This window comes from Helicoverpa armigera, chromosome 12, assembly GCF_030705265.1.
Source record: "Helicoverpa armigera isolate CAAS_96S chromosome 12, ASM3070526v1, whole genome shotgun sequence".
In the NCBI taxonomy this organism is placed as follows: Eukaryota; Metazoa; Arthropoda; class Insecta; order Lepidoptera; family Noctuidae; genus Helicoverpa; species Helicoverpa armigera.
This window is the reverse complement of record NC_087131.1, coordinates 1,050,551-1,077,404: the sequence shown is the minus strand read 5'-3', so window position 1 is coordinate 1,077,404 and position 26,854 is coordinate 1,050,551. Positions and strand designations below refer to the sequence as shown.

At 35.1% G+C, this 26,854-nt stretch overlaps 3 protein-coding genes across 9 annotated transcripts in view; 1 reads left to right on the top strand and 2 right to left on the bottom strand.

The window, feature by feature from the left end:
- Positions 1-7,413, bottom strand: part of LOC110378584 (myc box-dependent-interacting protein 1) — a 48,940-nt gene extending 41,527 nt beyond the window's left edge. For all 4 annotated transcript variants that reach the window (XM_049838675.2, XM_049838676.2, XM_064037123.1 and 1 more), the window contains exon 1: positions 7,191-7,413. In XM_049838675.2, coding sequence (XP_049694632.2) covers positions 7,191-7,259 — 69 coding nt within the window. In that variant the 5' untranslated portion in view covers positions 7,260-7,413. The remainder of the gene's footprint in view (positions 1-7,190) is intronic.
- Positions 7,414-7,914: 501 nt separating this feature from the next.
- Positions 7,915-14,637, top strand: LOC110382460 (meiosis-specific nuclear structural protein 1). 4 transcript variants are annotated; one of them, XM_021343066.3, is made up of 9 exons: positions 7,915-7,997; positions 8,134-8,310; positions 8,545-8,775; positions 9,151-9,380; positions 9,903-10,067; positions 10,310-10,388; positions 10,710-10,913; positions 11,279-11,463; positions 12,007-14,636. In XM_021343066.3, exons 1-9 carry the CDS (start codon positions 7,995-7,997, stop codon positions 12,236-12,238), a joined length of 1,506 nt encoding a protein of 501 aa, XP_021198741.3. In that variant the 5' UTR covers positions 7,915-7,994; the 3' UTR covers positions 12,239-14,636. The 4 variants fall into 4 exon arrangements, with proteins under 4 accessions (XP_021198741.3, XP_021198739.3, XP_021198740.3 ...); XM_021343064.3 differs by having other exon boundaries at positions 7,927-8,065; XM_021343065.3 differs by having other exon boundaries at positions 7,934-8,062.
- Positions 14,638-20,181: 5,544 nt separating this feature from the next.
- LOC110382459 (IQ and AAA domain-containing protein 1-like) lies at positions 20,182-26,612 on the bottom strand. The gene is made up of 19 exons (XM_064037118.1): positions 26,469-26,612; positions 26,141-26,307; positions 25,790-25,995; positions 25,540-25,711; positions 25,202-25,336; positions 25,000-25,114; positions 24,740-24,888; positions 24,495-24,645; positions 24,161-24,328; positions 23,893-24,041; positions 23,671-23,824; positions 23,434-23,537; positions 23,100-23,245; positions 22,709-22,866; positions 22,527-22,629; positions 21,050-21,173; positions 20,721-20,840; positions 20,455-20,527; positions 20,182-20,371 (listed from the first exon to the last, which is right to left on the bottom strand). The coding sequence occupies exons 1-19, from the start codon at positions 26,550-26,552 to the stop codon at positions 20,189-20,191; spliced, it is 2,661 nt and encodes an 886-aa protein (XP_063893188.1). The 5' UTR covers positions 26,553-26,612; the 3' UTR covers positions 20,182-20,188.
- Between the last annotated feature and the right edge of the window lie 242 nt (positions 26,613-26,854).

Genomic DNA, 26,854 nt, shown 5'->3' with positions numbered 1-26,854 from the left:
CGGTCAAATTACCATATGAGAGGTATTTGTTGAACGATTGACAGTCGCGTCTCGTCTGCATCGAGGGCATAGAAAGTTCTTTCATCTTGACAAGGCTGAAATTGACCATACACAAGTTGTTTAGGCGTGTATTTGCATAACAAATATTAGAATCAACCATTGGAATGGTCACTTTCGACATGACATTATTTGGTAACCGTCCAAACGTATCAGACGCTATTCTGGTTGCGGTTGAAAACGAAATTGAATATTTGAAATGTTTGTGTCAAGATATCTGTGGTTTTAGGGATCATTTTAACTATAGCACTGGCACAATCTAGCAGGCTCAAATTCTGAATTTTCTTTAGAATTTAAATTAGAACTTATCTGGTGACATAGAGTACTTAAATTAAAAGTAACAAATAATAACATTTTAGATCTGCCATCTTTGTGGTCTAATTGATGTTATCTCAAAACTCTCACTCATTTAAATTCTAACTACAAACAGAAATGTCTGTAGCAGACAATAAACACGATGAGTGGTGGGCGTCGGCTGGCGTTCCCATGACGACTGCACAGTTCACAGTTAACCCAACTGTTAGCATTAAGCATTGTCACGTATCGACCTTTGCAAAACATGGAATTGTCCATGAATTTAGGTCTTATGCTAACGCAATAAAGAATATGAGGAAGTAAAGATCATTTTGCATGATATGTCTCTAGTTATTGGAATAGAAAAGGGCTTGTGACTTCCTACTGATGTTTGCAAGCGGAATGCGTGAATAGATGATGATGATAGCAAAGTTCTCAAGATATGAAGACGTATGAAGATAATGGCTTCACTGGTAATAAAAAAAACGTTGCAGATTGAGTAATGAGTAATAGGCCCGGTACCAATGATTTAATTTCCTTAAAAACATGAGGAAATAAATCTAAACAATATAATCTTGGTAATTTGGCAGAAATAATACAACTTCAAATTTTATAGTCATACAAGTAAATTAGTCACTGTTGAAGGAGATTCTCTAAAGCTACAGCCTATTCTAACTTCGGGTATTTAAGATTGAGAACAATCTAATATTCCCAAACGTGTTTCTAAGGCACTGACAGACGATTAATTAGATGAAATCATACCCAAAGCTACTCAGTTCTCACCAGGGGTCACAGACGTGAAGTTCACGTGATTGATCACTCTGGTAATAAATTGCGAATATCCCAGAGCCACCCAATCTATTGCCGCTAACCACATTTCTGTATAACGGTCTGGCATAACATGAAGATTGACGATTTCGAATCCATTGTGTCCGTGATAGAGTGCCTAGTTTCCTTTTTGCTCTCTTTCGTTTGGACGACAAAAAGTTTGTAGACTGATGTGTATAGGAGTGTATCCGTAATAGTAAACGTGCCTAGATCGATATTGGTCTTTAGAAGCATTTGCGAATGTTCTAGTATATTTTATGTCATTAAAAGTTCACGCAGTTCTTTACCCTTTTCTGTAAATGTGACAGATTTATAAACCATTAGTTACAGCCTATTTATCGTCCCACTGCTGGGCACAGGCCTCCTCTCACACGGAGAAGGATTGAGCATTAATCACCACGCTTGCTCAATGCGGGTTGGTGATTTCAAACTATATAGTCCAGGTTTCCTCAAGATGTTTTCCTTCACCTTTTTATCAGCCATTGGTGTCTAAGATATACTTAGAAAGTACATACAAACTTAGAAAAGTTGCATTGGTACTTGCCTGACCCTGGATTCGAACCCGCGCCCTCATACTCGAGAGGTTGGTTCTTTGCCCACTAGGCCACCACCACTTATATACCATTAAAATAGTAATATTTGATTTAGCATTTTTATCCTTATTTAACTTTGAAACATCAAAATAAAACAGGACCTGTCTTCCTTATTGTTGATCCAATGAAATCGACTTCAATTGCTATTGAAATTCTGTAATTGTTGTTCGGAAGCCAGTACAATGTCTTTATTTAGCTTACATTTAGGGCCCTACCTTTAGCATGCTCAGATTGGTAACCATCGGAGATCAGGTTTATTTTTACCAGTGAGTTGGAAATTCCCGCTACATTACATAAATCTGACATAATATTAGCTGTTATCTCCGTAGCGTGCGTAACGTGATAGATAGGTTTAATTACTGTAGCATTTATTAAAACGGGAAGTGTTAAGATAAATCGCGTTTTATCATGGCAGGTGATTTACTCAATATAGCGCAGATCTTGGACACTTGTGTGGTCAGATTTTTGTTTTCGAAAAAGAGAAAGCTGGGGGAAATATTTGAGGCCGGTTATTTACAGGTTACCTACATGGATTTTGGGTACAAGTAGAACTGATGATCCAACGACTACAGGATCACGACGATCAGGTTGTCAATTAGAATATGCGTGCTGATCGGGTGAATAGCAGAGTTAATCACAAGAGTTAATGACATAATACCATTCAAATGATTGACACCTCGTTCCACCTTTTATCTATTTCCTTAGATTTATCTATGTGTGTATGTAATATCTATGCGTGTGCTTAATAGTGTTATCTCAATTATTCACTGTACAATTTCATCAAGTATGCTAATTTAGACGGACCACATGCAATCTCAATATTGGAATTCTTTGAAAAGGGTGGTCTTGAAAAGAAAGCTTGGGAACAAAAAATGGAGCCCGCATGAACGCACGTTGATATTTCCGACGCCAAGAATGTATTAAAGGGCAGAACAAAACCGGTTGATAGTAAAACGTCCAGATTGCCGAATGCCTTTGGGTCACGTTTTATGTGGCTGTTCCGCCGTTAATTTGTAAATTAGCGTTTATATTATCAGGAATATATAGTCGTAATGGCTAATAAAGCGGTTAAGTGGTTAACGCAGGCGTGCAATATTTAGGACGAAAATAATGGATAAATCGAAGGGCGAAGTTTGAATGGTCACTGAATATTTCGGGAACGTTACGGATTAATTGAATTCTTTACGATTCTTTGAAATGGGTCGTCCAAGACCAGAATCTCAATTAAATTGAAAGGACGACTATCTTCGGTTGGCGCAACTTTGGAACAATATTTTTGGATTTCCCTAGAGTATTCTTTGCTGGTTTAGAGACTTCTACGACACCAGACAAACATTACAGCTTTGGAATCTGGTTCTACATGACCACTCGAAGTATTGCGTATTATAGCCTGCTCAAGCCTCAAGTATGCTCATCTGAAGAACATTCAGTTGTCTACTTGATACCTTCCTCTTTATGGGCACCGGTGACTTGAGCGCACTTGAACATCGTCGTCAGATCCAAGTGCACTTTGTGCAAGTTCTGTTTAAGGACGCTTGCTCGGTTTCTCGCAAATATCAATGTTTTTTAGGTACCATTTTGACACATAAGCAGTTACAATTTTGACAATATTATGGTATTAAATGAAAGGTAATTTATCCATCTCCACGTTAAATGCATTAGAATTACACAGTCCCATACTTTTTTTTACACAATTTCGTTTTCACCGCCGGAAGAATCATAAAAAAGTACAAAAAAAGGGGTCTGAATAAGTACGTGTAACCCAAATGTGGAGTTGATTTATAACTCCCAATAATAAAAAAATCACAGCTAATGTATTTTACTACACGTTCAGCTATTTTTTTTGGACATACGTAAACCACTTTATAATTTACAATAAATTATAAAATCACTCTCAAATTTCTTCATACATTTTTTCGCTATGCGCACGTCTCGGACCGTCATTCCGCGCTCAGACGCGCTCGTGGAAGCACGGGTGTATCGCTTTGTCCGAAAAAATAAATACGTAAAATCTATGATAAAGAGTGTAACGATTTGTGTACTGGGACTGAAATACGTTGATACTTTTTCGGATCAAAACAAAAGTAAGTACGGCCATCAAGTTGTATGATGGCCGTACTTACGTACGTAATTATTTTTAGAATTGTATAATATATACCTATAATAGATACCTATTAAAATGACAGTAATATTTTTTAATTCAAAATGGCGGGCACATATCGGGCAGTAATCAATTAAAAGATTTTTGGGGGTTGTGATTTTGAAAATGTGTATTTATTTCATGACGGCGAACTTTTTTTTTATGAAATAGTAAATTTTTTTACAGATGCCACGGCCTAAAAAATTTGGATATAGACCAAAAAAAATGTTGGAGTTAAGAAATAAAATAATGACACATTTTAGGTATTTACCCAACTACGGTAAAGCTAAAGAAGAGTTATGATTTTGACAGGCTATGTATGTATGTATGAGTGTGTGTATGTTCATAATTAATGTTTTTTAATTTATGTTATTAAAATTCATAATTAATGATGGAAACACGACAAATGAGACACGACAACCGTTTTTAATAGTCTGCATCAAGACTGCCGTCACAAATCACCGATACTCTCGAAATACATATAGAGAGTTGCTACCTAATTGCTACCAGCTACCATTAGTTGCTACCAATTGCTACCCTCGTGGGTTTAAAGATATTCAGCATCCTAAGGTGACAGCCATTCTGATATTTTTTGACTTTTGGATTGACTTTTGGAAATGCACCTCAGAGGGTTTTATAATAAACAAAAAAAGCAAATGGTATTACCAAATTCAGGACCAGTTACGAGTAACTGGTCAAAACCAATGCGTAATTGCCGTATGGACTGGCAATGATAAAATATGCATTTGTGGAACGGGACGACCAGTTCTGGAAGGAAAACATGGAAGGAAATTTAGTTAAATTCTACAACACCTGTTTACTTCCAGGACTGGTTGACCCACGATACACTAGGTGTATGAGCCTTAGGGACCATAGTTCACATTCAAGAAAAATATTGACCGTTAAAAATAATTCTTAAAAATATGTTAATTTTGTCATTTTGTTTTTATATTTTTTTGGTTGTTTACTTTATTTTTATTTTATTACATTTTAATTTCTCACAACTGCATTTATTTTCTTCCAAAATACTTATGTATAGAGGGGTTACTTAGTGCTGAATACCCCAGTACTCATTTAATCCGATGACAAACACATCACACAAAATTTAAAGATCATCATATCAATAAGCGTGAAACCCTTTACAAACACTAAGTTACAACTAGTTATAGTCGAAAAAAAATAATATAATATAAAAAATCTTGCAAGTATCAAATTTTGTTGAGTGATGTACAAAATCTGGCCAACAATGGCTTGTATGTGTGTGTGAGCGCAATGTCGTTGTGTTGCCGCTAGTTTACCTAAAATTGAGCGAGTGAGAAATGTAAAAGCGTCCTTAAAGCTAAATATTGGGTTTAAGGCCAGCTAAATGAAGATCTGGTTTGAATGGCTGATGTACTAGGACAGAGTGGTGGATTACATAAGAAATATCGCAGTATTTACATTGCCTGGAAATTCTGCTGGATCGTTTAGGTTTACGAGATAATTAATATTCATCTAAGCAATGCACTACAAGAAATATTTTGTCCATTCTGTAAGCTTGTTTACTAGTGCAGATTTATAAACTAATAGGGCTTGTATTATCAAGATTATTAATGGCCAGTTAGACACCAACACAACAGTCAGATGAGGCATCATTTACAAAAAAAATACATCTTACAATTGGGTGTCTTTACGGGGACAAAATGCTATGACAGTTTCACCCTCTAAGTATTCAAATGACGTCATTAGGGGTTTCCATTAGTCACGCTCATTATAGGCGTAGTATATTTATGTTCAAAGGTAGAAAATGAGAGTGCAACGAACTCGTAAGTTAGCTACGGCGCCTATGACTAATTAACAATTACCCTGATTGAGCTTGTTTATTGACATTCAAATTGTAATTAATATCGTACAAAGAGTTATCAGGTTTTGTGTCTGCTGTGGTAAGCCTGTGACCTACATATGTAGAATGCGAACATCAGATAAGAGTGGTACATAATATTATGTCCTTATACATATATTTCTGTTTTACGATTGTGACCTTGTCTGAGCTTTAAAAATGGCTGTTTTTCCAGAGCCTAGCAGATAAATTGCAGTGTGTGAATTTTGCTAAATACAAAAAAAATAAGTGAATGCACCTGGAAAAATATTTGATATTGTTATTCAAGCACTACTGAACTTGACATTGAATATCAGGTTTTTAATCTTCATTCAAAATATGCCAAATTAATGCAATATTCATTAGGATTTCTCTTATACTATGCATAATTTAGTTGCACATCTTGATACTTAACTGTGTGACAATGCTAAGAAAATATTGTAAAGTCTGGAGTATTAAAAACAAGGAGGATTGGTGTTATGATAAAATGTAGTCTAGTAAATACTCCTGGCAATAATGTCATAGATAGTTGATGATGCTGCTGGGCCATTTGCCAGACTGGGTCAATAACCGACTCTGTATGTCTATGGTATATGCTAATCAGGTCATCATTTTTATTTTGGTAAAGAATCGAAAATGTTCATAATTTTTATTACAATTAAGATTTAAGTAATATAATAGAATATTTATAAAAAACAATATATCTACATGGTCAAATACACATCTGGGTCAAATGTTAAGCCATTAGAAACTAATTTAACAACTAATACTGTGTCTAGGCAATGGTTACAATTATAATTCAGAGAACCACAGTCACAGCGAGACAGACCACATAAAAATAGATGAGTTGAAATATCCACATTATTTTTGCGAAAGCAGCCCGACAGATCGGCTGTCTCTATCCGCTCCCAAGCCACCGTGTTATTTTTAAAACGGTCCCAATTCCCTAGAACTGTCTTGTGTAATAAATGGGCTTATTAAATTAATGTGCACCAATCGACTGCCACGCTAGTTCAAACTGAACTTGTCGTATCCTATTCAACTAACTGTTCCAATCCAAAATTATCACAACTGCTCAGGACTATAAATAGAAAATTAAATGCCCTGGAAATGATAAAACTGCAGCTCGGCGACGATACCGTCTGCTTTTAAGCGATACGAGTATGCACTTACAACGTACGTAAACAAATATAGGGAAAAACACAGGTGTTTCTTAGATCGCATATCAGACAAGCAACAGGTGAAATTCGATGCACAAGGAAGTTGTCTTACGGCCTAGTCACAAGAAACCTGCCCCGTCGTGCCGCCGATCATCTCAAAAACATACTTTCACATCACATCAGCGACTAAATACATAAAAAATTCACCATCACCTACTAACATCACTCTTTACACGTAAGGTGAATAAAACAATAAATACCTTTTCCTTCGCCCGTCCGGCATGTTTTTGCACTGTTTTCGCGATCAACGCACCTTTACTTTCAGCCATTTCAATCACTGTTTCATTACAAAACGTCTTTATTTCGATACACTATCAACCTGCAACCGAATCTGGCTGCAGCTGTTTGCTGTCACACGTCAAAATCCAAATGCGTGCTGTCGCTGTATTGTACTGCCGCGAATGAGAGAAAATTGTCACCCTAGCGCCTCGTCGTAAATCATTTGCATTAACACTTTCTGTTGATAGTTCAGAAAAAGAACACGAGATAGCGCTAGCTACGGCTTATATAAAATTTCAGAACCTTATATATTATTAACCATGAAGAGTAACTGTTGCAGGCAGACAACATCTGTTTGCAATAGTCTGAAAATTTTATGAAATGCTAAAACGCTAATAATATTCGCTTTTTTTGTGAAAATCATTCCTACTAACAATCTGTTATACTGCCATCTTGTGGATTCAAAAGATCTTTTTGCGAAATGATACGGTCTGAATCTAAAGAGAATCATTTTGAAGCGATAGATGGCAGGCAAGTATAATATTAAATAGAAGACTAGGAGAAATTCTGGTTATTTATTTCGGATCAAAATTAAAATAATTAAATTCATGCTATCGTTTTATTCAAATTAATAAAACCTTTGCGATGATATTATTTCTTTTTTGAAAGATAATATTTTCGAATTGACGGATGTCAAACAAAGACATTTAAATTTGACATTTTGATTTCAACTTCGCTTCGAAAAGTTCGAAATTTGAACTGTTGAAAGTTGAACTTGAATCAGAATGGTATTTTTTACCTAATATACCTATTTCTTTTATGTGATTATTGTATTTTCTACTATTAAATCATGGTAGTTGTAAAACTTCCTTTTTCGCATTTATATTTTACGCATGACTGGTTTTAACTAAATTGTGGTTTCAGGAACCGAAAACAGAACTCCAGAGAAATGCGGTTGTTGAGGCTCGTCAAAAGGAGCTGGATGTTTACCAGCGCGCTTTGGACATCCAATGGCTCAACAGCCGGATGGAAGATGGCCGAATGGGCCGCTGCCTCGCCCTTATACAGCGGGAGGCCGAGATGGAAAAGGATTTTCAGGAGGTAGGTTTTAGTCCTTTTCTTTGTATTGAAAAGAGTCTTTTAGTCGAATACATACCTATATTTGTACTTGTATGTTGCGGCAAAAGCGTGAGGTGCGGCTATACCCTGGTTCAGGCGGATAAAGGTATAGCCGGCCATATGTGGCTAAACTTTGTTTTAAATTTTCTTTTAGAACTAGATGTAGCCCAAAATTTTGTAAAACATTCTCATTTCATAAAAAATCTTCATTTCTAGAGAACAGATCATGCAGCCATAGTCAATGCAAGAGCAGAGAGAGAAACCAAACTAGGCATAGAGATAGCCAAGGTCCGGCGCGAAGAGGTCTGTCAGCTGCTCCGCAGACATTATCTGAGGGAACGGGACCCTAGTCTGAAGGAGCTGGCGAAAAAACTACAAGCTGGTTATGTTTGTAGGGACATACAACAGCAAATCCTTCATAATGAGTACAGGAGGCTGCAGGAAAAGGTATAACGGTTTTATTCATTTCCAGTAATAGGGTCTTATAAGTATGAAAATAAAAGCACTGAGGTTCTAGGTTGGTTAAAACATAGAAGGAAATCTAAATGAGAATCAGTTGTGATTGAGACAAAACTTAAAATCTTTGATTTATAAAGGAAACCAACACTCATAGATAGTTACTTCAATATAAGAACAAATGAATGGGTTAATCAGTAGCTCACCTAATATCAGATTTCTCACACTGGCTTTATAGCCTCTGTCATTGCAAAAGATAAATGTTACAATTAATATAAATAGTCCCCCCATATCATAAACCCACTATTTTGCTTTTCCACTTTGGATAAAAAAACCGTTAGCAACAAAATTCATGTCATATTTCAGGCAGAAGATGTGCGCTCCAACAACATACTCCTGAACGCACTATCAGATGACAAAGACGCTGAATATCAAGAGGCTAAAGAGAAGATGCAACGTACGACACAATACTGCAAGGACTTGCAGCAACAGTTGGTCAACAGGCAACGGCAGAAACAGTGCCAGTACGAAGACTCGTTGATTGAGAAGAAAATGTTAGAGGATATTGTTAGGACGATGTCTGATGAGGATAAACGGTGAGTGTATAAGGTTGATGGTTAGAGTCAAAGTCAGAAATGTTTATTGAAACTGGGCTGGTTTTTCACCCCCACAACCACTTCATAGTGCTTTAGATGGTTGCTTTAGGCATGAAAATAGTTCAAAAGGAAGGTTAGACTGGAACCCCATCTGGTTGGGAAAAAGACTAGGCACCCATTTAACTGCTATTTATGAATTAGTAGATTAATTGCATTCATACCTTAACTTAAATGAGCATGTGGTTGAAATGGTTTTCTCTCTTTAAAATCATTGAAGAAAGAATGATTTCCTCCTATTTTGCTACCTGATTTATTTATCTTTTAAAGTCTTTATATGCAATGTTACCACTACCCATGTTCTAGCTACTTTTTAGCTACTCAATACTCAATTCTTTATAAGCATCCCTTATGTTATACAGATGATACATATTACAGTCTGGAATCAATATCTATAACTAGCTAGAATGTTAGTTCTTATATATGATCCAAGATTTTATTTACTCCATGGTTCTTGATTTTCAGAGAGATTCAACAAAAACGCGACCTTACCGTGCAGATGCGTCATGAAATGAAAACGTTCATGCAAGCACGAGAGGCTTGGAAACAGAAACAGAAGGAGATGGTCATCAATGAGGAACGGAAGATTGAGGAGCAGAACAAAATGATGTCTGATAGGAGCCTTGCTATGTGAGTCACGTTTTATTTATGGGAAATAGAATACATCTCTACTAGCTGATCCCGTGAACTTCGTAGCTTTTAATATCGTTTTATAATTTGGGTGGCATAGAATTTAATTGAGTTCTTCTTAGGAGCTTCCAAACGATAAGTTTTATGCCTATAGAAGTACCTTTGGATTTGCTGTCTACTAATGAGCTATAAGAGGTTTTCATTGTGGTTTATTGTAATAAATATTATTAATATATTTTCAGAGTGCAGGAGAGAGAGCGCAAAATGAAGCTTAAGGAGGAAATTAATGAAAAGATGTCAGCTAAAATATTAGCAGATGAGGTAATCAATATTTTATATTTTAGGTGCATCTTTACAAGATTTTATACAAGTTACTGCACATACATTTATTTTTGTGACTGTTGATCACAACGGGAAATATCGTTAATGTACATAGAAAAAAAAAACGTGCGAATTATATACTCAAACCTTCTCTGAGAACCAAGATATTGAGTGTAAAAACCGCTTAAAAGTTAGTGCAGTCTATTTTTAATTTATCGCGATCAGACAGATATTATGGGGGATTCGGGATTAAAGGACAATTGAGGCTGCGGAATGCCGCTATCATCTTAATATTTAATTTATTTTCCCCATTTCTTTCAGGCTGCCCGCCAAGAACGCACAAACATAATCAAGCTCCTTCAAGAACAAGAGTACTTGGAGAAGAACTTACAAGACGATGTCGCGGAGAAGATGAAGCTCGAACACATGCGACGCAGCACCAAGGAGGCGCTGACCGAACAGATCGAGGAGAGGAAACAAGCGGTTATTGATCGAAGGAGGGTAGAAGCACAGTTTAGAAAAGAGGTATGTACATATTTAGCTTGTATTACGGTGATTCATATAAATAGGCGTGACGACAGGGTAAAAAATGGAGATTCTAATTAGTCTGCATTCTAGAATGGCAAATTATTTTAACGAAACATTTTATATTAACTAGGATATACCGTAGGTAACAAAGATTGAGGGTGGGGGTTGGTGACGTTATGTCTATGTAAATTTTTTATTTAAAAGTGACTTAACACAAAGTTGTACCATGTCGTATCTTCGTTTTTACTTGTTTATGAGAAAAAATATAAAATACGTGTCCATTATTTTAGGGTTATAAACGGACTTAAGTATTAGTTTTTTTCATTCACCCTTGCATAATGAATTATTTCCTACATTTTCAGACAGAAGACAAAATAGCAGCGGACCTAGCTAAAGAACGCGAGGAACATCAGAAACGAAGAGAGAAAGGGAAACTATACTCACAGGAGCTGCTGCGACAGATACAAGACAACGACAAGCGCAGGAAACAGGACAAGCAGATGGAAGAGAGGCGGGCTCTCTACGTGTTCGAGTATGATCATAAGTGGTATGTACTATTAAATACTTTTTTAACATTAACACACTGCCTAGAAATTACTAAAAGGGGTAAGAAAGACCCTCGCTAGAAATACCGAAATAGCTAAAGCCAGCCCTACGAAATCATCATCTCCCGAATCTTTTGTAAGGCTCAACTGCCTATCTGACCTCCTCAACACAATTATCCAGGCAATCCAATATAAAAAATTTTAAGACTGTTTGTCAGACTTACTGGAATGCCAAGGATATTTGATGACAGCCAGCTAGCTCTACGAAATAATGTTACAATTAATGCCATGTAGTTCCCTACATAGAGGGGGGAAAAAGACTAAAAAAATTGCAGGAGCAGCATAAAACCTCCCTACTACGCCTATCTAACGTCTTACAGTCATTACCAACAGTTTGTCTACCTGCTGATATGATTACTAGATATAGAATTTTGACATTAGCCCCATACAAGGAAATTCAAATTCCTATCTCTAATAAAACTACCGCTAGATACAATATTGGAAACATCCCTTAATCTACAACACATATTCACCCAAACTTGCAGGCGCGAGGAAGTATCGAAAGAACGCGAGAAGATGATCGAAGAGCATGCTCCTCAACTCCTCGGCTACCTTCAGGCAGGAGTACTCCAGCATGGGGACCTGCCTGCAGTACGGGCTGGTGCTGACAAACGACCTGACTTGAAGACCCTGGATATTGAAGGCATGGCTACGTCTAATAGGGCACATCGGTTTGCCAAGTGTAATGCTATGTGTAGGGTACTGAGGGAGTATTGAAACTGTATTATTTTATATTTATTATGTCATCTTTCATGTTGTATGTCATTATTATTTTAACATGATAAATTGCCCCAACCGTCATCATAGTATGACCACTTTATAAAATTAATTACTGTTGGCGTAATACAATACATTAAATATACCAAAGGAGATGTTTCGAAATCTATGGAGACCACCAGATTTTTCGAGGTACTTTACGTATCATACATATCTCATTTATTTCTTAAAATTAAATGATTTGACAACTGGCCATGAATCATGGCTCATGAATTTTAAATTGACTAAAACTTTCAGTCAACTAGGGTATTGTTAAATTGTAAAAAAGAACCTTATTGAAATGCTTGCTTGCATCTGGTCATGTCAAGAAATCTGAAATATTCCGTTGCAAATGCAAAAGTAACTCCGCCTGTCTCGCTTTCACGCCAATACTACTGAATCAATTTAAATGAAATTTGGTAGATAGATAGTCTAGAACCTGAGAAAAGATATAGCCTGTTTTTTAGCCGGTTGCGGGAGATTCCCTCGGGACGATGTGGGTCAAACCGCGGGAAATAGCTAGTAGCAGAATAATTATGATTAAAAACAAAACATTTGCATGTGTGTATGAAATGAAAATGTTAAGCATACTTACAATATTTGAGCGTCAAGATAAAATAGACTGTAACTGATATACTTTCAAGTATAGAAAATACAGTAGGTACTGACAAAAATGTCGATCGCTTAAATATGTTGAAATAATGATAATATGTTTCAGAATAGTATGCAAGTGTTTTGTTATTTTTTGAGATTTTAAATGAAGCATATATATTAAACTATCAATATCACTTAACTTAATTTGTCTTATAGTAACTTTCGCCTTTGGTATCACCCACAGCCCGAGGAGCTATTTCTGTAGCCTATGTTTTTCACCAGAGTACCACTATTTCTGTACTAAATTGATTCTTAATTGGTTCAGTCGTTTTAACGTGAGTGCGTAACACAGAATGAGTTAGTTAATTAGGATAAATCTAGTTGTAACATTAAATACATTATTTACTTCATAAGATAAGCACATCCATTTCCATCTCCCGAGCCTTTTCCAGGTTGGGGTCGGTTTCAGTTACCCGGGCAACCCAATACCCCCTTGGTTAGACTGGTGTCAGACTTATTGGCTTCTGCTTACCCATAACGTTGTCAAAGATGTTCAATGTAAGCCGGGACCTACAGTTTAACGGGCCAACCGAAATACAGTCATTGGTGTCCAAGATATATTTAGAAAGTACATACAAACTTAGAAAAGTTGCAATAGCACTGAATCGAACCCGCACTCATACTTGAGAGGTTGGTTCTGTACCCGCTAGGCCACCACGACAGAAGATAAGCACATATCAAACAGTAATATATCTACAACAGCTTGTAAGCTGCAGGTACCACATTTCGCGTACCGCATTGTATCGCGGCTAATCGTAGCTTGAAGGCGCGATGACATTTAGTCTACTACACTAGCAGAGGAGGAGAAGCGACTTCACGCTGCGTTCAACCGCGACACGATATGATACCCAAAATATGTATTTCTGTGTATTTGTATGTGATGTGAACTGACTTTAAATGCCTGCCCACCGTTGCAAATATCCCAATATTTCCCCTTATTTATCAATAGGACTGTTCTAACAGGTACAATAGGTCTCCGCAGTCCATAGCTTCACTATTTCTACTTCTTAAAAGAATATCCAAGGCCTTGGCAGCCTTTTCATCAAGCGTGAATATCTTGACTGGTTTTACTAACTCTTCAATGTTGAAGAAACCTGCTGAAACATAAAAATGCAATTTTTATTAATTTTAATGCATTTTCATAACGTATTTAATGTATTTTGTATCTTTGATAACTTTTTGTTAGTGGCATTATTTATTACATTTTAACTAAACTCTTTTGCAAAAAAAGCGGGCACCTATGCGAAATCTTAGTTTTAAGGACTTTACGTGTACTTCAAAGGGTTTTAATGATTTTAGTATGTTTTTAGCATCAAAAGAGTTAGCCGAGCATGCGTGAGAGTGTATTCTAAATTTGAATTTTGTACAATTGCTAAGACATTGGTTAAACCTTGTTTTGGACTAATTGCTAGCAGAAAGTTCGTCGGTGTTTTGAAAAGTTTTTGAAGTGATTTTCAGAAAAATGATAATGCAGTTTTAATTAATGATTCATGTACTTTTTTGTTAGATCAAAACATTTTTGAAAAACTATGCGTATTTGATAAAATGTTCACCTGCTCTAAATGGGCTATATTAATGATTGATGGCAATGTTAAGAGTTTCGGTATTTTAGTGTAAAGCGTTATATTGTTTAGATATTGTACCCACGTGTTTTAAAATATCGCTTTTTCATAAATAAACACTATTTAGAAGAGTATCAGTACTTTGAGCTGCGACAAAACCAATTTAAAGTAAGCAGTGCCGATCACAACTCGTCTCCTATCAGGCTTTGACATTTTTAAAAGTCTTGAAATTCTACAAAATACAGAAAATAGCGCATAGACTATGAGCACGAGGTCTTAAGGTCTCGTAATCACTGATTTTTAAACAACCTCGTCTCTTGGGAAACTCCGTAGACCTCTGAAGATCTATGAGTCTGAGCGTTCAAATAGCGTGTTTTCATCTGACGGACATTTTATTAAATAAACTTGCCTGCACCGAGATTTTCTGGCATCTACAGCACTTTCTTGCTTAAATCATAACAATAACTGGCTATCTGCTCATTTCTTAACAACCATGCGTTTGGCCAATAATTTATTCCTGACTCCCTTTCAGCTAAATCGTCGTTTGGTAACCCGATACCTATGGAGTTATCGAGAGCTTCAACGCGGCAATAATTTGACTTTTTAGATAGCTTTAACCCTCCTCATCATTTTTCATGTGGTTAATTTTTACATTTATCACAAAATTTGGTATTTTTTTAATGTCAAAGTCCGATAAGAGACGAGTTGTGATGGGCACTGCTTACTTTAAAATGGTTTTGTCGCAGCTCAAAGTACTGATACTCTTCTAAATAGTGTTTATTTATGAAAAAGCGATATTTTAACACACGTGGGTACAATATCTAAACAATAAAACGCTTTACAATAAAATACCGAAACTCTTAACATTGCCATCAATCATCAGTATAGCCCATTTAGAGCAGGTGAAAATTTTATCAAATACGCATAGTTTTTCAAAAATGTTTTGATCTAACAAAAAAGTACATTAAACATTAATTAAAAATGCATTATCATTTTTCTGAAAATCACTTCAAAAACTTTTCAAAACACCGACGAACTTTCGACGACTTTCTGCGAGCAATTAGTCCAAAACAAGATTTGACCAATTTCTTAGCAATTGTACAAAATTCAAATTTAGAATACACTCTCACGCATGCTTGGCTAACCCTTTTGATGCTAGAAACATACTACAATCATTAAAACCCTTTGAAATACACGTTAAGTCCTTAAAACTAAGATTTCGCATAGGTGCCCGTTTTTTTTGCAAAAGAGTGTATTATGTACCAGTATTATTAATTATAACATGCCTAGTTATAAAACTGACTGATTAATATAAATTGTTTAAGCATTTAAATATTTGCCTAATGAAATCTAAAAGACTGACTTCACTGTTTTCATTTATGTGTTCCATGACTTAATAAATATTTTATTAACATTATTAAGTTGTATTATTGTTTACTAGTACACATAAACACCTCATACCCCAATTTATACTGAACTTGAACATACTCTACAATCTACGTAACTAAAAGCCTTTGTTCTCATATTATTACATTCGCAAAATATTATATTCGCAAAATATTATATTCTCGAAATATTACATTCTCAAAATATTAGAAGTACAATCAAACACAGTGAAAAACAAAAATTAATTTATTTAAATCAAAATCTCTTTAGGTATTCCAATACCTAGGCATCACGGAACGTAATACAATATTAAAACAAAAATTATTTGCAGTATCATTCAGTACCTATTGAAAAATTATTTGCATTTATCATTAATAAAATCCTACTAATATTATAAACGCGAAAGTTTGTATGTATGGATGTATGGATGTTTGTTACTCTTTCACGCAAAAACTACTGAATGGATTTTAATGAAACTTTACAATAATATAGCTTATACATCAGAATAACACATAGGCTACAATTTGTAAACATATTGTTCGAAATACTAAACCTGCGCAGACGAAGTCGCGGGCACCAGCTAGTATTAAATAATAACTGAAACTAAAATTAAAGTTAAATGTTTTCTATTTTTTAATTAATATTCAAAAATGTAACTTATATGTTTAAAAATAAATGAATGAAAGATAATACTGAAACTAAACAAATCCCAAGTGATCAAGTGCATACAAGTTTTCACAAGTGGCATCTGTTTCAAAGCACGACGATTGGTACAGCCGCTCAACAATAAAAATTGTAAAAGTTTACACATCAGGGAAAATTTATGGGAGCTTATTCAACGCCGCTAACATGGTTAAGCATTCTATTGGTTGAATTTTGTTGGATAAACAGTCTGTGATAATGCAATTAATTTTTCTATCATTTTCAATGTATCTTAAAGATCTTTTTTTATCAGGGCAGTGGAAAGCACTTTTTAGCAATCTTTTATTTTGAATTTGAGCTTCTAGTTTTAATGCTACTAAAAATTGGAAAATGGTTGGTCGAGATGGAATTCGAGAGTTAATTCTTCTGTGCCATCCTTCCACTGCATTCGTAGTGCGGTTCTTTTCACCATAACAGCTAAAAATATCTTTGGTAATGGTTTGTATCCACTGGTTATTAAAATAGTCTAGAAATTTTTGTGAAACTTCCGTCTCTGGTGCGATTTCATTTATAGCAAGATATGCTTCTGGAATTAGATTGGGTGGTAACAGAGCCAAACTTGTGCACAACTGTGTGATTTTGCGACCTAAGTGAGTTTCGTTGAAATTCAATTTTTTACTCATTCTAAAAACAGCATTTAAAAAATGGTAATAACAGCCTTTTAGTTTTATTTCTGGATATACCTCACGTATAGCATTAATTGCAGCAATTTCGTAATCGCATTTGTATGAACTAATATTCATACGAAATTGATTTCTAAGTACAGAAAAGAACCTTTTGTATGTATTTGTGTTCTTATTTGGTAATAAGCCATAGACAATAGGTACAAAACTAATTGTGTTTTGGTCTCGTGCGATATCAATATGTAAGGTGTACAATTGGTAAAAAGGCGACGGTGCCACCTTGAATGTACCATCTCCGTATACAATATCAATTGTCTGGAATAATTCTCGTAGCTTTTGAGCAGGTAACATCGAAAATATTATAATTCTATCATCCGTTTCACCATCATAATCATCAAATAAAAAAAAGTCTTGCACAATGTGGTGTGGCAATCTCACATTACTTGTTGTCTTTGAAGCACCAACATTCAAAAATTTTTTTCGTGCCCTGTACAGCGTATCCTTTTTGGACGTAAATGTTGGGATCTGATATTCTTTATTTTGAAAAATGTGCTTTCCCAGGAAGTGCTTCTCAAATATTTTTTGGATAGGTTCAAAATTTTCGCACACTTCCTTTTTGCACTCCTCCATTGCCATATCAATTGTATTTCTTTCAAAATCAACGCTGCAACTATGTTTAGGCTGTCTAACGACTTTCTTATCCACACTTAATGTAATCGAAGTCTTGCACTCCCTTTGGTTGCAACATCTCCAGTTGGTTGTACCACTTTTATTTTTCATGAAAAAGTTATATACATATTTGTAACCGTTATATAAAAAAACAGACTTGCCTTTTTGACTCGTTATAAACTTGGCTTCACTATCTTCAGACATTTTTATTTTAATATTTATTTATCAGAATGCAAAATTTATTCCCAATAACTATTTTTCACAATGTCACATTATACATTAAAAACAATTGATAAATAAATACTGACACTAGTACAAATATAGGTTTTTCATTGTAATCTGACAGGAACTACTAGCAAAGAGTTTATCTATTAAAACTTCAATATCATCATCATCTCAGCCAAAGGACGTCCACTGCTGAATAGGACTGAGGCTGAGGCATAGGCCTCCCCCTTAGATCTCCACAGATACCTGTTGGAGGCGACCTGCATCTTACTTACTTACGACCTCACCAAACTTCAATATAAATGCACATAATATTATATGAATGCATATCTTCAGGATTACCTACTACTGACTGAGTGATATAAAATCATTAGTTAGATTTATTTCACAAAAGGTAGGTAAACCTTAAACAAAGGGGTTGTAGATTTGATTCCCATCCAAGACAAATATATGTGATGAATAACCTATGTGATGATGTCAAATATTTATTATTGTTTCCCTCAAATTAAAAACATTTTTCGCTGTGATTGTTCTTTGTGTAATATTTTGAGAATATAATATTTCGAGAATATAATATTTTGCGAATATAATATTTTGCGAATGTAATAATATGAGAACAAAGGACTAAAAGGTACATTTTACTTAGCAAAATGTTAACTTGCATAGGTACAATAAAATTGTGCAATTTTACAATTGAAATGTAGGTGCCAAAAATAATTGCGTATTTTTTTTATTAACCCTACATACAGTTATTTACACACAGTACAGTTCGTACAATTCGTGTATAGGTCTAGGGGTCGTCCAAGAAATATTGAATTTGCAAAAAATAATGTTTTAATGTGCCTTTATCTTGCACGCTCTATTAATCTATTTTCGAGCTATTTTAAGTAACCTAGCTAGAAGCTAATTTCGATAGAAAACCAGTATGGGTTTGCAAAAATATCAAAGTAAACACTGGCTAACTAGAAGTGATGTTCAAACAATAATTACTGGCCACAGAGCGGTCGCAGAAAATATTTAAACGACTGAAATTAATTCCAAATACACCGCCTGAATATTAAAAGGGTGGAGAGTAAGGTGACCAGGATTTCTTGAGTTTTTAAGGACAGTGTACAGACAGTATTAGAATTAAATTACTTATAGCAAGGTTCTGGCAAAGGTGGTACCATTGAGCCACGATCCACAATCATCAATCAGAAAAAAACGAACAAATTCATTAGTAAATTAAAATGCATCTCATACCAATGAAGCACACAGCTGCAGGATCATTTATTGAATGTGTAGAGATTTAAACAGATACATTAATCACATTTTTAAAAAGGGACTAAATATGGTCAGTTGATATCCTTGGGGGCACACCATCTGCTTCACAAGCGGCGAGCATTTTATTTTTCTTAAACACAAAAAACAAATCCCACAAAACCCCTTCACCACAGCCACCCTAACCTCACAGTGAAAGTTAGCATTTTTGTGCAATAAAGAAATAAAATCCGCTTCGTCAGCGTTCGCCAACACGTTATGTCGAGATAAACATCAGCCCTCTATATCGACACCAGCCCCTTTATTTGCAATTCCCTCTTATCTTTGCAACGCAGAATAAAAATCGTGTTTATTTTACGGCAAATTGCAAGCTTAGTGATGTTTTTAATTTGGCGTTATGTCATCAATGCTGTGTATGGGTTTTTATGGTGTTTTGAATGCATATTTGGGGTTTGGAAGGTATCTATTGAGGAAGATAATATCTTTGGTAAGTACTCATATTTTTATCAACAGCCTATCTTCTATCGGTTTTATTGCTGGGTGTATGCCTACATATGAATAATAAGTGTTCCATATAAAAAATATGGCATAAATAAAATAGGTATTAAGGAAAGTACGGCCGCTCAAACAATACCTGCCATAAAAAAATCTGTGTAACCAAATTCGTAGCATATTGGCGGAGTGCTACGACATTTTATCAAGGCGTAGCCGTAGGCGCAAGACAAGCTACGGCGTAGCATGTTTCTTTTTTCATCATCATAGGCGAACTATTTTTTAATTCAATTCTACAACAAAATGCATTGCAAGAATTCAAATTGTGTTTAATTTATTTAAAGGCCGGTGAAACTAGGAGTAGCACTGCTGGGAGCTGATTTAGCCTTCTTCTTTTTCTGCTTCTTGGTTACATATTTCTCGAAGGCAGCATTGAACTCTCTCTGGTCTTCCAAATATTTCACCTCTTTTATACCCTGAGCTGTTTTCTCGTTGTACCAGCTCAGGTATTTGTCGTACTCCTGTCGAAATAAACAAGCTCATAGTCGAAGTTTACTTTGATCTACGACCATTGATTGATGGAAAGTGCACGTGTAATACTTACAACTGTGGTCTGCGTTGTATCTTCCAAAAAATAATCGTACACTTCCATTGGGCTAAGCCCATAAGTAGCTATTCTGTAAAACAGAATCAATTCATTCATAATTAAAATATCAAATACACATTTCACAAAAGCGGCTATTATCCTAGCTAGAGAATGCTTGCAACTTCCTTCGCGTTTAGGGGACAATATGACATCGGCGCCCAGTTAAAATTGCGATCTTTCTCTTCAGTACTTCTCTTTTTTCACTAAGGATAATAGATACTAACTTGACGATCCTGTCAGCCGACATGAATTTATCCAGAGCATCTTGCAAGTATCCGAAGCTGTACCCTTGTAGGGCGCGCGCTAAGTTAGACACGTTTAAATCTGCAGGAATCACTTTGTTCCTGTAATGAATCGAAGCGAATCGAGGTTGAATTGATATTAAGACCTTTTCTAATATATATAGGAACGTTTTGGGATATTTTTGGGATATAAACTAGGTACTACAGGCCCTGGACCGTTTCTCACTACAGATACAAAAACTTATATTTTCTAGAAGACCCTTCGGGTAATTTTGTAGGTACCATTTAAATATATACCTTGGGAAACTGACCTGTAAACCCATTCCTTCAGCACCTGCACAACTAAAGAGTATCCACTGTTAGGCAAGAGCAATACTTCTGGAAACTGCTTCAAAAGCGCGCTGGCTGTCGCTAACCACGGTTCTGTACAAGTTGCTGTGGAAAATAGTATACATATCCTAGCTTTAGGCCCAAACTTCACCAAAGCGGAGCAGGGGAGTTTTTAAGCAACCAATGGAATTTCGTTATTCATACATCCATACCTACTCTTTTGATTGCTTAAATACCTCTCCGCTATACTCTGCTTTGGTTTGGGCTTTAGTTAGTCAGGATAAAAAAGTTCACTAATCAGCAAAGGCTGTCTATCTTTTGACTTAGGTCCGTATTACAGAAGGCTACTCAAGTCCTGATCTCTGTTTAAAACTAGATTTGAGTTGAGATTTAATTTTAGAACGCTGCTCAAGCATAGATTCGGTGATCATAGTTCAACCGAGTGTAGATCATTACTCAGTTGTAGATTACAGTTTAAGTAGAGATTTGAACTATAATCACGCAAGTGTGGTCGACACCACGCTTGAGCAGAGATTTCCTTGTCAGTTTAGCAAATAATTTGCTGTCGAATAGGAAGTTAAAATTAAAATGCGAACAAAAAATTGATATTTTTGAAGAAATTGATTAATATGATATCTAATATATTTTCTATCGAACATTATATGATTCGAACAGAAGGTTGAACTTCAGTTCGTCTCAGATATCTCAGAGATGTATAGGTATATATAGGTACTATTATAAATGATAAAACACACTTGTTTTTCTATCAATAAAATACTATGTAAAAATAATCATCTTTTTTTAAGACATTTCTCTCTAATAAACTATTTTTTCTTTCTTTCTTGAAGTCATTTTAAATAACTAAAATATTTAATTATAACTGTAACTGTCAAGTGTCAACTCCACCACCACAGATACGATACACTCGGAAAACATTCCATTCTACGAACAAGCTCGTATTTGTAATTTTAGATATTACAACCAACTGCTATTGGTATCATTGGCGTATAAATAATGGCGTATAAGGCGTAAAAATGCCATTTTTAAATAAAACCTACAATTAAAAAGCCTATATTATCTTTAAATCATGATTTCATTAATAATTAGATGTTAAACTAAATTCTTATTTTGCGTAAGTTGTAACAGAGTTGGCGAAAAAAATAAAATGTAAACGAAAACAGGCTGATGCATAGACAAGCCATATTCTCTGCTTGAGGCGCGATTTGAATCTCGATTCAGCTGAGTGCAGTTTAAGTACTGTTCTGAAATAAGAACAACCCTCAAGTACAGATTCCATAGTTAAACTATGATCAGGTGATTGGAGATCAAACTTGACTTGAGTAGCCTTCTGTAATACGGATCTTAGAATAAATTGAAAAACGCGCTTGTTGACCTATGCTACTCTTATTAAAAATTCTACAATAATGGCTAAGAAAAGGTAAATGACGAAAACCTTACCAATAACAGTAATGTTGTCAGCCTTATTGATAGTTTTGAATAACTTTGTAACAAAGTAGGATCTTATGATTTTCAAGTTCATTTCTGCTTCCTCTGGTGGTATCTAAAAACAAAATAAACATCATCAGTTTCTTTCAGAGATCACTAACTAATATTAACTTAAGTTGGAACTATCAATGAACCTTAGAATAAAACAGTTTCTCCACATGTTTGATACGTATTACCGAAGGCTGCAACGCTCTGGCACAAGTAACCACCATCTTCACTAAACGTTTCAGAAATTGAGCCGATTCTAAGGCTCCTTGCACATTGTATGGGTCTAGCTCAAACAGCACTGCGTCTGCGAAAGAATATATTAGTTTTCCTTTGACTTTGACTATGACTAACTAGCTAACTATGTTCCACAGCTTTCCTGGAGAAATAGCAAGCCATTAAACCATGTCTATCAACGAGTAAGCGCTCGTGGAAAGGGCACTCTCAAAGTTGGTATTTTGCTTTGACATAAACTGTTTTTGAAGCGTTGACTTCAACTTTGACTATGACTTTATTCATACTTTGCCTTTGACTACATACCATTTACAGAAGCAAGAGCATAGATCAAGTTAGTTCTTCCGCTGCAGTCAGGTCCAACTAGCAACATCCTGCGAAAGCCACAAGACACATCGCGACATCTCTCCCACCAGTACTGCCGTATTTCAAAGTGGAATGGTGATGCAGGTCTGGAATATAGACGTGTTCCATTATATGTTTTGATTATCAGTATAGAGCACAGGCATCCTGTCAGTCCATCACGCTTTTTAGGTGTCAATCCACCTTTTTAGGTGTAAGCCTCGTTTCTATTATTCTCATACATAAAACTATCTTCCTATAACATATCTTTCACAATTCTAAACGGTTTACTACTCACAAAGTTTGTGCACGTAGATCCTCTCCTCCAAAGTTGGGGTCTCCTATAAAATCTTCCAGTTTCTGTTTAGGGTATTCTAGTATGAAACCTTGTTCTATGAGATTCTGTAGGACATAAGCGTTATGAATTTTATCAAATTCATCAAATATGTAACATTGTTCCCAATATTTATTTCATTAATTTCGTTTTTTACCGTTAGCAAGAACACTTTTTAAATAATTTATATAAACTGCTAACCTCAATCATGTCGACTACTTTGTCATCAAATTTTGATTTAGGTGCTTTCTTTACTCTTTTTCTTTTAGGACGCTTCGTTAAATTAACCGGCATTTCCTCTTCATTCGTTTTGTAGTCATTTTTCAAAGCCTGTTTTAGTTTGCGAAGCTCTTGCCTAAAATTGTTATTAAACTTTTATTCTGTTGCATTAACCTGTTTCAAATATTGTTTTGCATTTATTACCTCATTTCCTCGTCAACTTCAGGCAATACCTCAAGCTGTACTTGCATTATTGCATCATTTAAATTGATTTTGTCAACATGTTTTTCTTTTACGTCCATAGTTTCATATACGTCAAACTTATCCCAGGATTTGTGATAGTAGTCTATAGCCTGAAATAAGATGATTTTCATATTTTTCAATTTTTATCATAGTCTAAAATGTATGTATTTCTTTCCCAGGTTTACTGTGGTCAAAGAAATGGCGAACATTTTTATATATAGTATTGTACCTTTACGATGTCACCAGTATATTTCGAAGGCGGGTATGTATAGCCTGGATGCATTGTCGGGTTTTTCATCATTTTCTTCAGTAATAGCGCTTCTGCTTTCATGTTCATTTGTTCTTCCCTTTTCTGTAGCATTGCCAGTTTCTTTGCTTCCAGTTTTTGAAATTTTAGCTGTAGATAGTAATACCAAATAGTAATATAGTAATGTCTAGACTGGATATGTTATCGTCATTTCGATATAGGTAGACACACAACCTTTTGATACCATAGTGGTTATAAGATGGTGGTTGAATGGTTAAGCGACTGAATAGTTTTGTTAGGATCGTGTGTAACTTACATCCTGAGGACTTTTCTTTTTGTCAGCTTCTTTTTTTAGTGCAAGAGCTGTGTTTTCTTTAAGCCAGTCGAGAGGATCGGGAATTTCACCTTTGAAGATAGCAACAGATCCTTCTTTAGGTATGTCGTAGAAGAACTGAACAGATTCAAACCTAAAAAGTAAATATCTGTTCAAATATCTGTCAAGTTTAGAAAACCAAAAAATATGGTCCAAATTATCAATTTTAAATTAATTTCTACAATTACCATTCTATAAACCATTCTCTGATTTGATCACGAAGTTCTTCGCATACAACAGCTTTTTTATTTTTCATATATTCATCTTTTAGTTTATTTCGATGTTCTAGATGTTTCTTTTCATGCTTTTCATACAACTTCGAGCGATTTTTTAACATCTGGTTAATAAAGGCAAAGCAAGTCCCTGTTAGTAATTCTAGATTTATATTTGTACCAACATTTGTATAATTTACTATAGTGTTATTTTAATATAAAGTAAAGTTATTTACCACTTCTGCTTGTTCTTGTTGGACACCAAAAATAGGAGCATCACATAAATTCAATCCAAGTAATTCATCCCGTTTGCATCTCTCAATGCGTTCCCTTTTCAATTTGAAATACACTCTGAAAAATCGTAAATATCAATTATTAATCCTTATATTCTTTGCTTTATAATAATGTCTGTTACTTTTAAGATTTTAATTCCATTACCTGAATACTGTGTGGATGAGATTAGCACTTCTCTTTCTGATTTCGGGTCTAGCTTTTGGTTTCAGTTCTCCCATTAGGTCTTTTTCCCACATTTCTCTTGTTAGCTTTCGATGTTTATCCCATGTTATTACTTGTCTATGAGAAATCAGAATCTAAGTCAGATGCATGAGTGTTAATTTTATAAGCGCTCTATAACTCGATTGGTTACTGAAGCAGTGTGGTGCAATAGATAAACCATGATGATACAGAAATATCATCTCTACCTCTATCTACATCTACTGTTACTACTTGATTCAATTTAACAAATCAAATACACAATCAACTACAAATCTTCAAACCTAGTTTTCTCATGTGCCATTATCAAAGCTACATATTTTCTCGTCATCTGTAGTGCCTCTGGTATGTTATCTTTTTTGCTTGATTCTTTATTGCTTGTGGTTTCCCCATTTGCTTCTGCGTCCCACCACTCTACTGGTTTCTCTGTTTCTGCAGTCTCCGCCGCTTCTTCCTCTGAATCAATATAGAATAATCAGTTACCTTTGCTATAACTGCAAATTCTGTTTCTGCAAATTGTGTTCTCTATCTTACCTATTTGTGCCATCATCCTTTTTTCTTTTACTGCTGCGAATATATCTTCAAGTTTAGCCTGTATGTGTGCTGGTCTTGTTAACCGTTTTGGTATTTTAGTCATTCCTATATCATAAACTGTGTGATGTACTTCGATCAAGCCGTAACCAAGAAATTGGAAGCGACTGCCTTCTAACTTCTCTAAGTGCTTTTTCAGTTCTATTATTCTGTAAAGCAAGATTTTTATACTTGACCCGCGAACAGTCCGTATATGTCCTTATATTCTTCCCATAGAGATAGTTATTTTAGCATTTATAACACTAGTAATGGAAGGAAGTAAGAATTATGCTCTGAAAGTACTGTTTTTTTAACCTTAAAATTACAGCGTTCAAAATGCTATCCAACCACGCTGTCTTTTGTACTTGTAGGTTCTGCTGACAGCATTCAATCATTTGATTGTACATCATGATGTACTGTCCCAGGAAAGAAGACGACCTGTGCACTGCTTGAGGCAACTTCTGATCATGAACTTTTGATTCCTGAAATGTAATTATTATCATTGAAACCTAAGTTTCTGATACCCAGCTGCATCTGATAGGACTAGAAGTCGACCTCAAACTGTTTTAGAAAAGGACAGGCAGATGATAATGATAAAGCAAGTTTCTGAATGATAGTGTTTGTGTTCACCTGAGTTACCTACTTGATAAAAAACATCTTTTTCTACTAGCTCTTCCAGGTCTCTCAAAGTGTCTTTCCATTTATGAAAGTAAAAATTGCTGGACATTTTCAATTTTGAGAAATAAATTCAAAATAAATCAATCAATCCAAGTGAATTGAAACCGTTAGTTTATTAATCTGTAGTTTTATTAAGATCCAGTTGGTCGTGATATTTTTGGAAAGTATCTTTAAAACTACAATTATATGTATTGTAGGTTCAATATTTTATTTCAAGTTATTGTGTCTATATTCTAACCACCTCTAATAAAATTGGACCTTCTTCCAATATAGAACAGTTATGCTCGTATTTGCCTACACAATTCTAGAATATTTTTTCTCCAAACGAAGGTTACATTCAAAAGGTTTTAT

Bases quoted from the DNA above. Each gene is read 5' to 3' on its own strand.
- LOC110382460 (XM_021343064.3), top strand. The intron at 10,914-11,278 runs GTATGTACATAT...CTACATTTTCAG, and splicing joins AAGCACAGTTTAGAAAAGAG to ACAGAAGACAAAATAGCAGC. The intron at 11,464-12,006 runs GTATGTACTATT...CCAAACTTGCAG, and splicing joins TTCGAGTATGATCATAAGTG to GCGCGAGGAAGTATCGAAAG.
- LOC110382459 (XM_064037118.1), bottom strand. From the start codon at position 26,552: ATGTCCAGCAATTTTTACTTTCATAAATGGAAAGACACTTTGAGAGAC. The intron at 23,246-23,433 runs GTGAGTAGTAAA...TCTATATTCCAG, and splicing joins GATCTACGTGCACAAACTTT to ACCTGCATCACCATTCCACT. The intron at 22,867-23,099 runs GTATGTAGTCAA...ATTCTTTCGCAG, and splicing joins TGCTCTTGCTTCTGTAAATG to ACGCAGTGCTGTTTGAGCTA.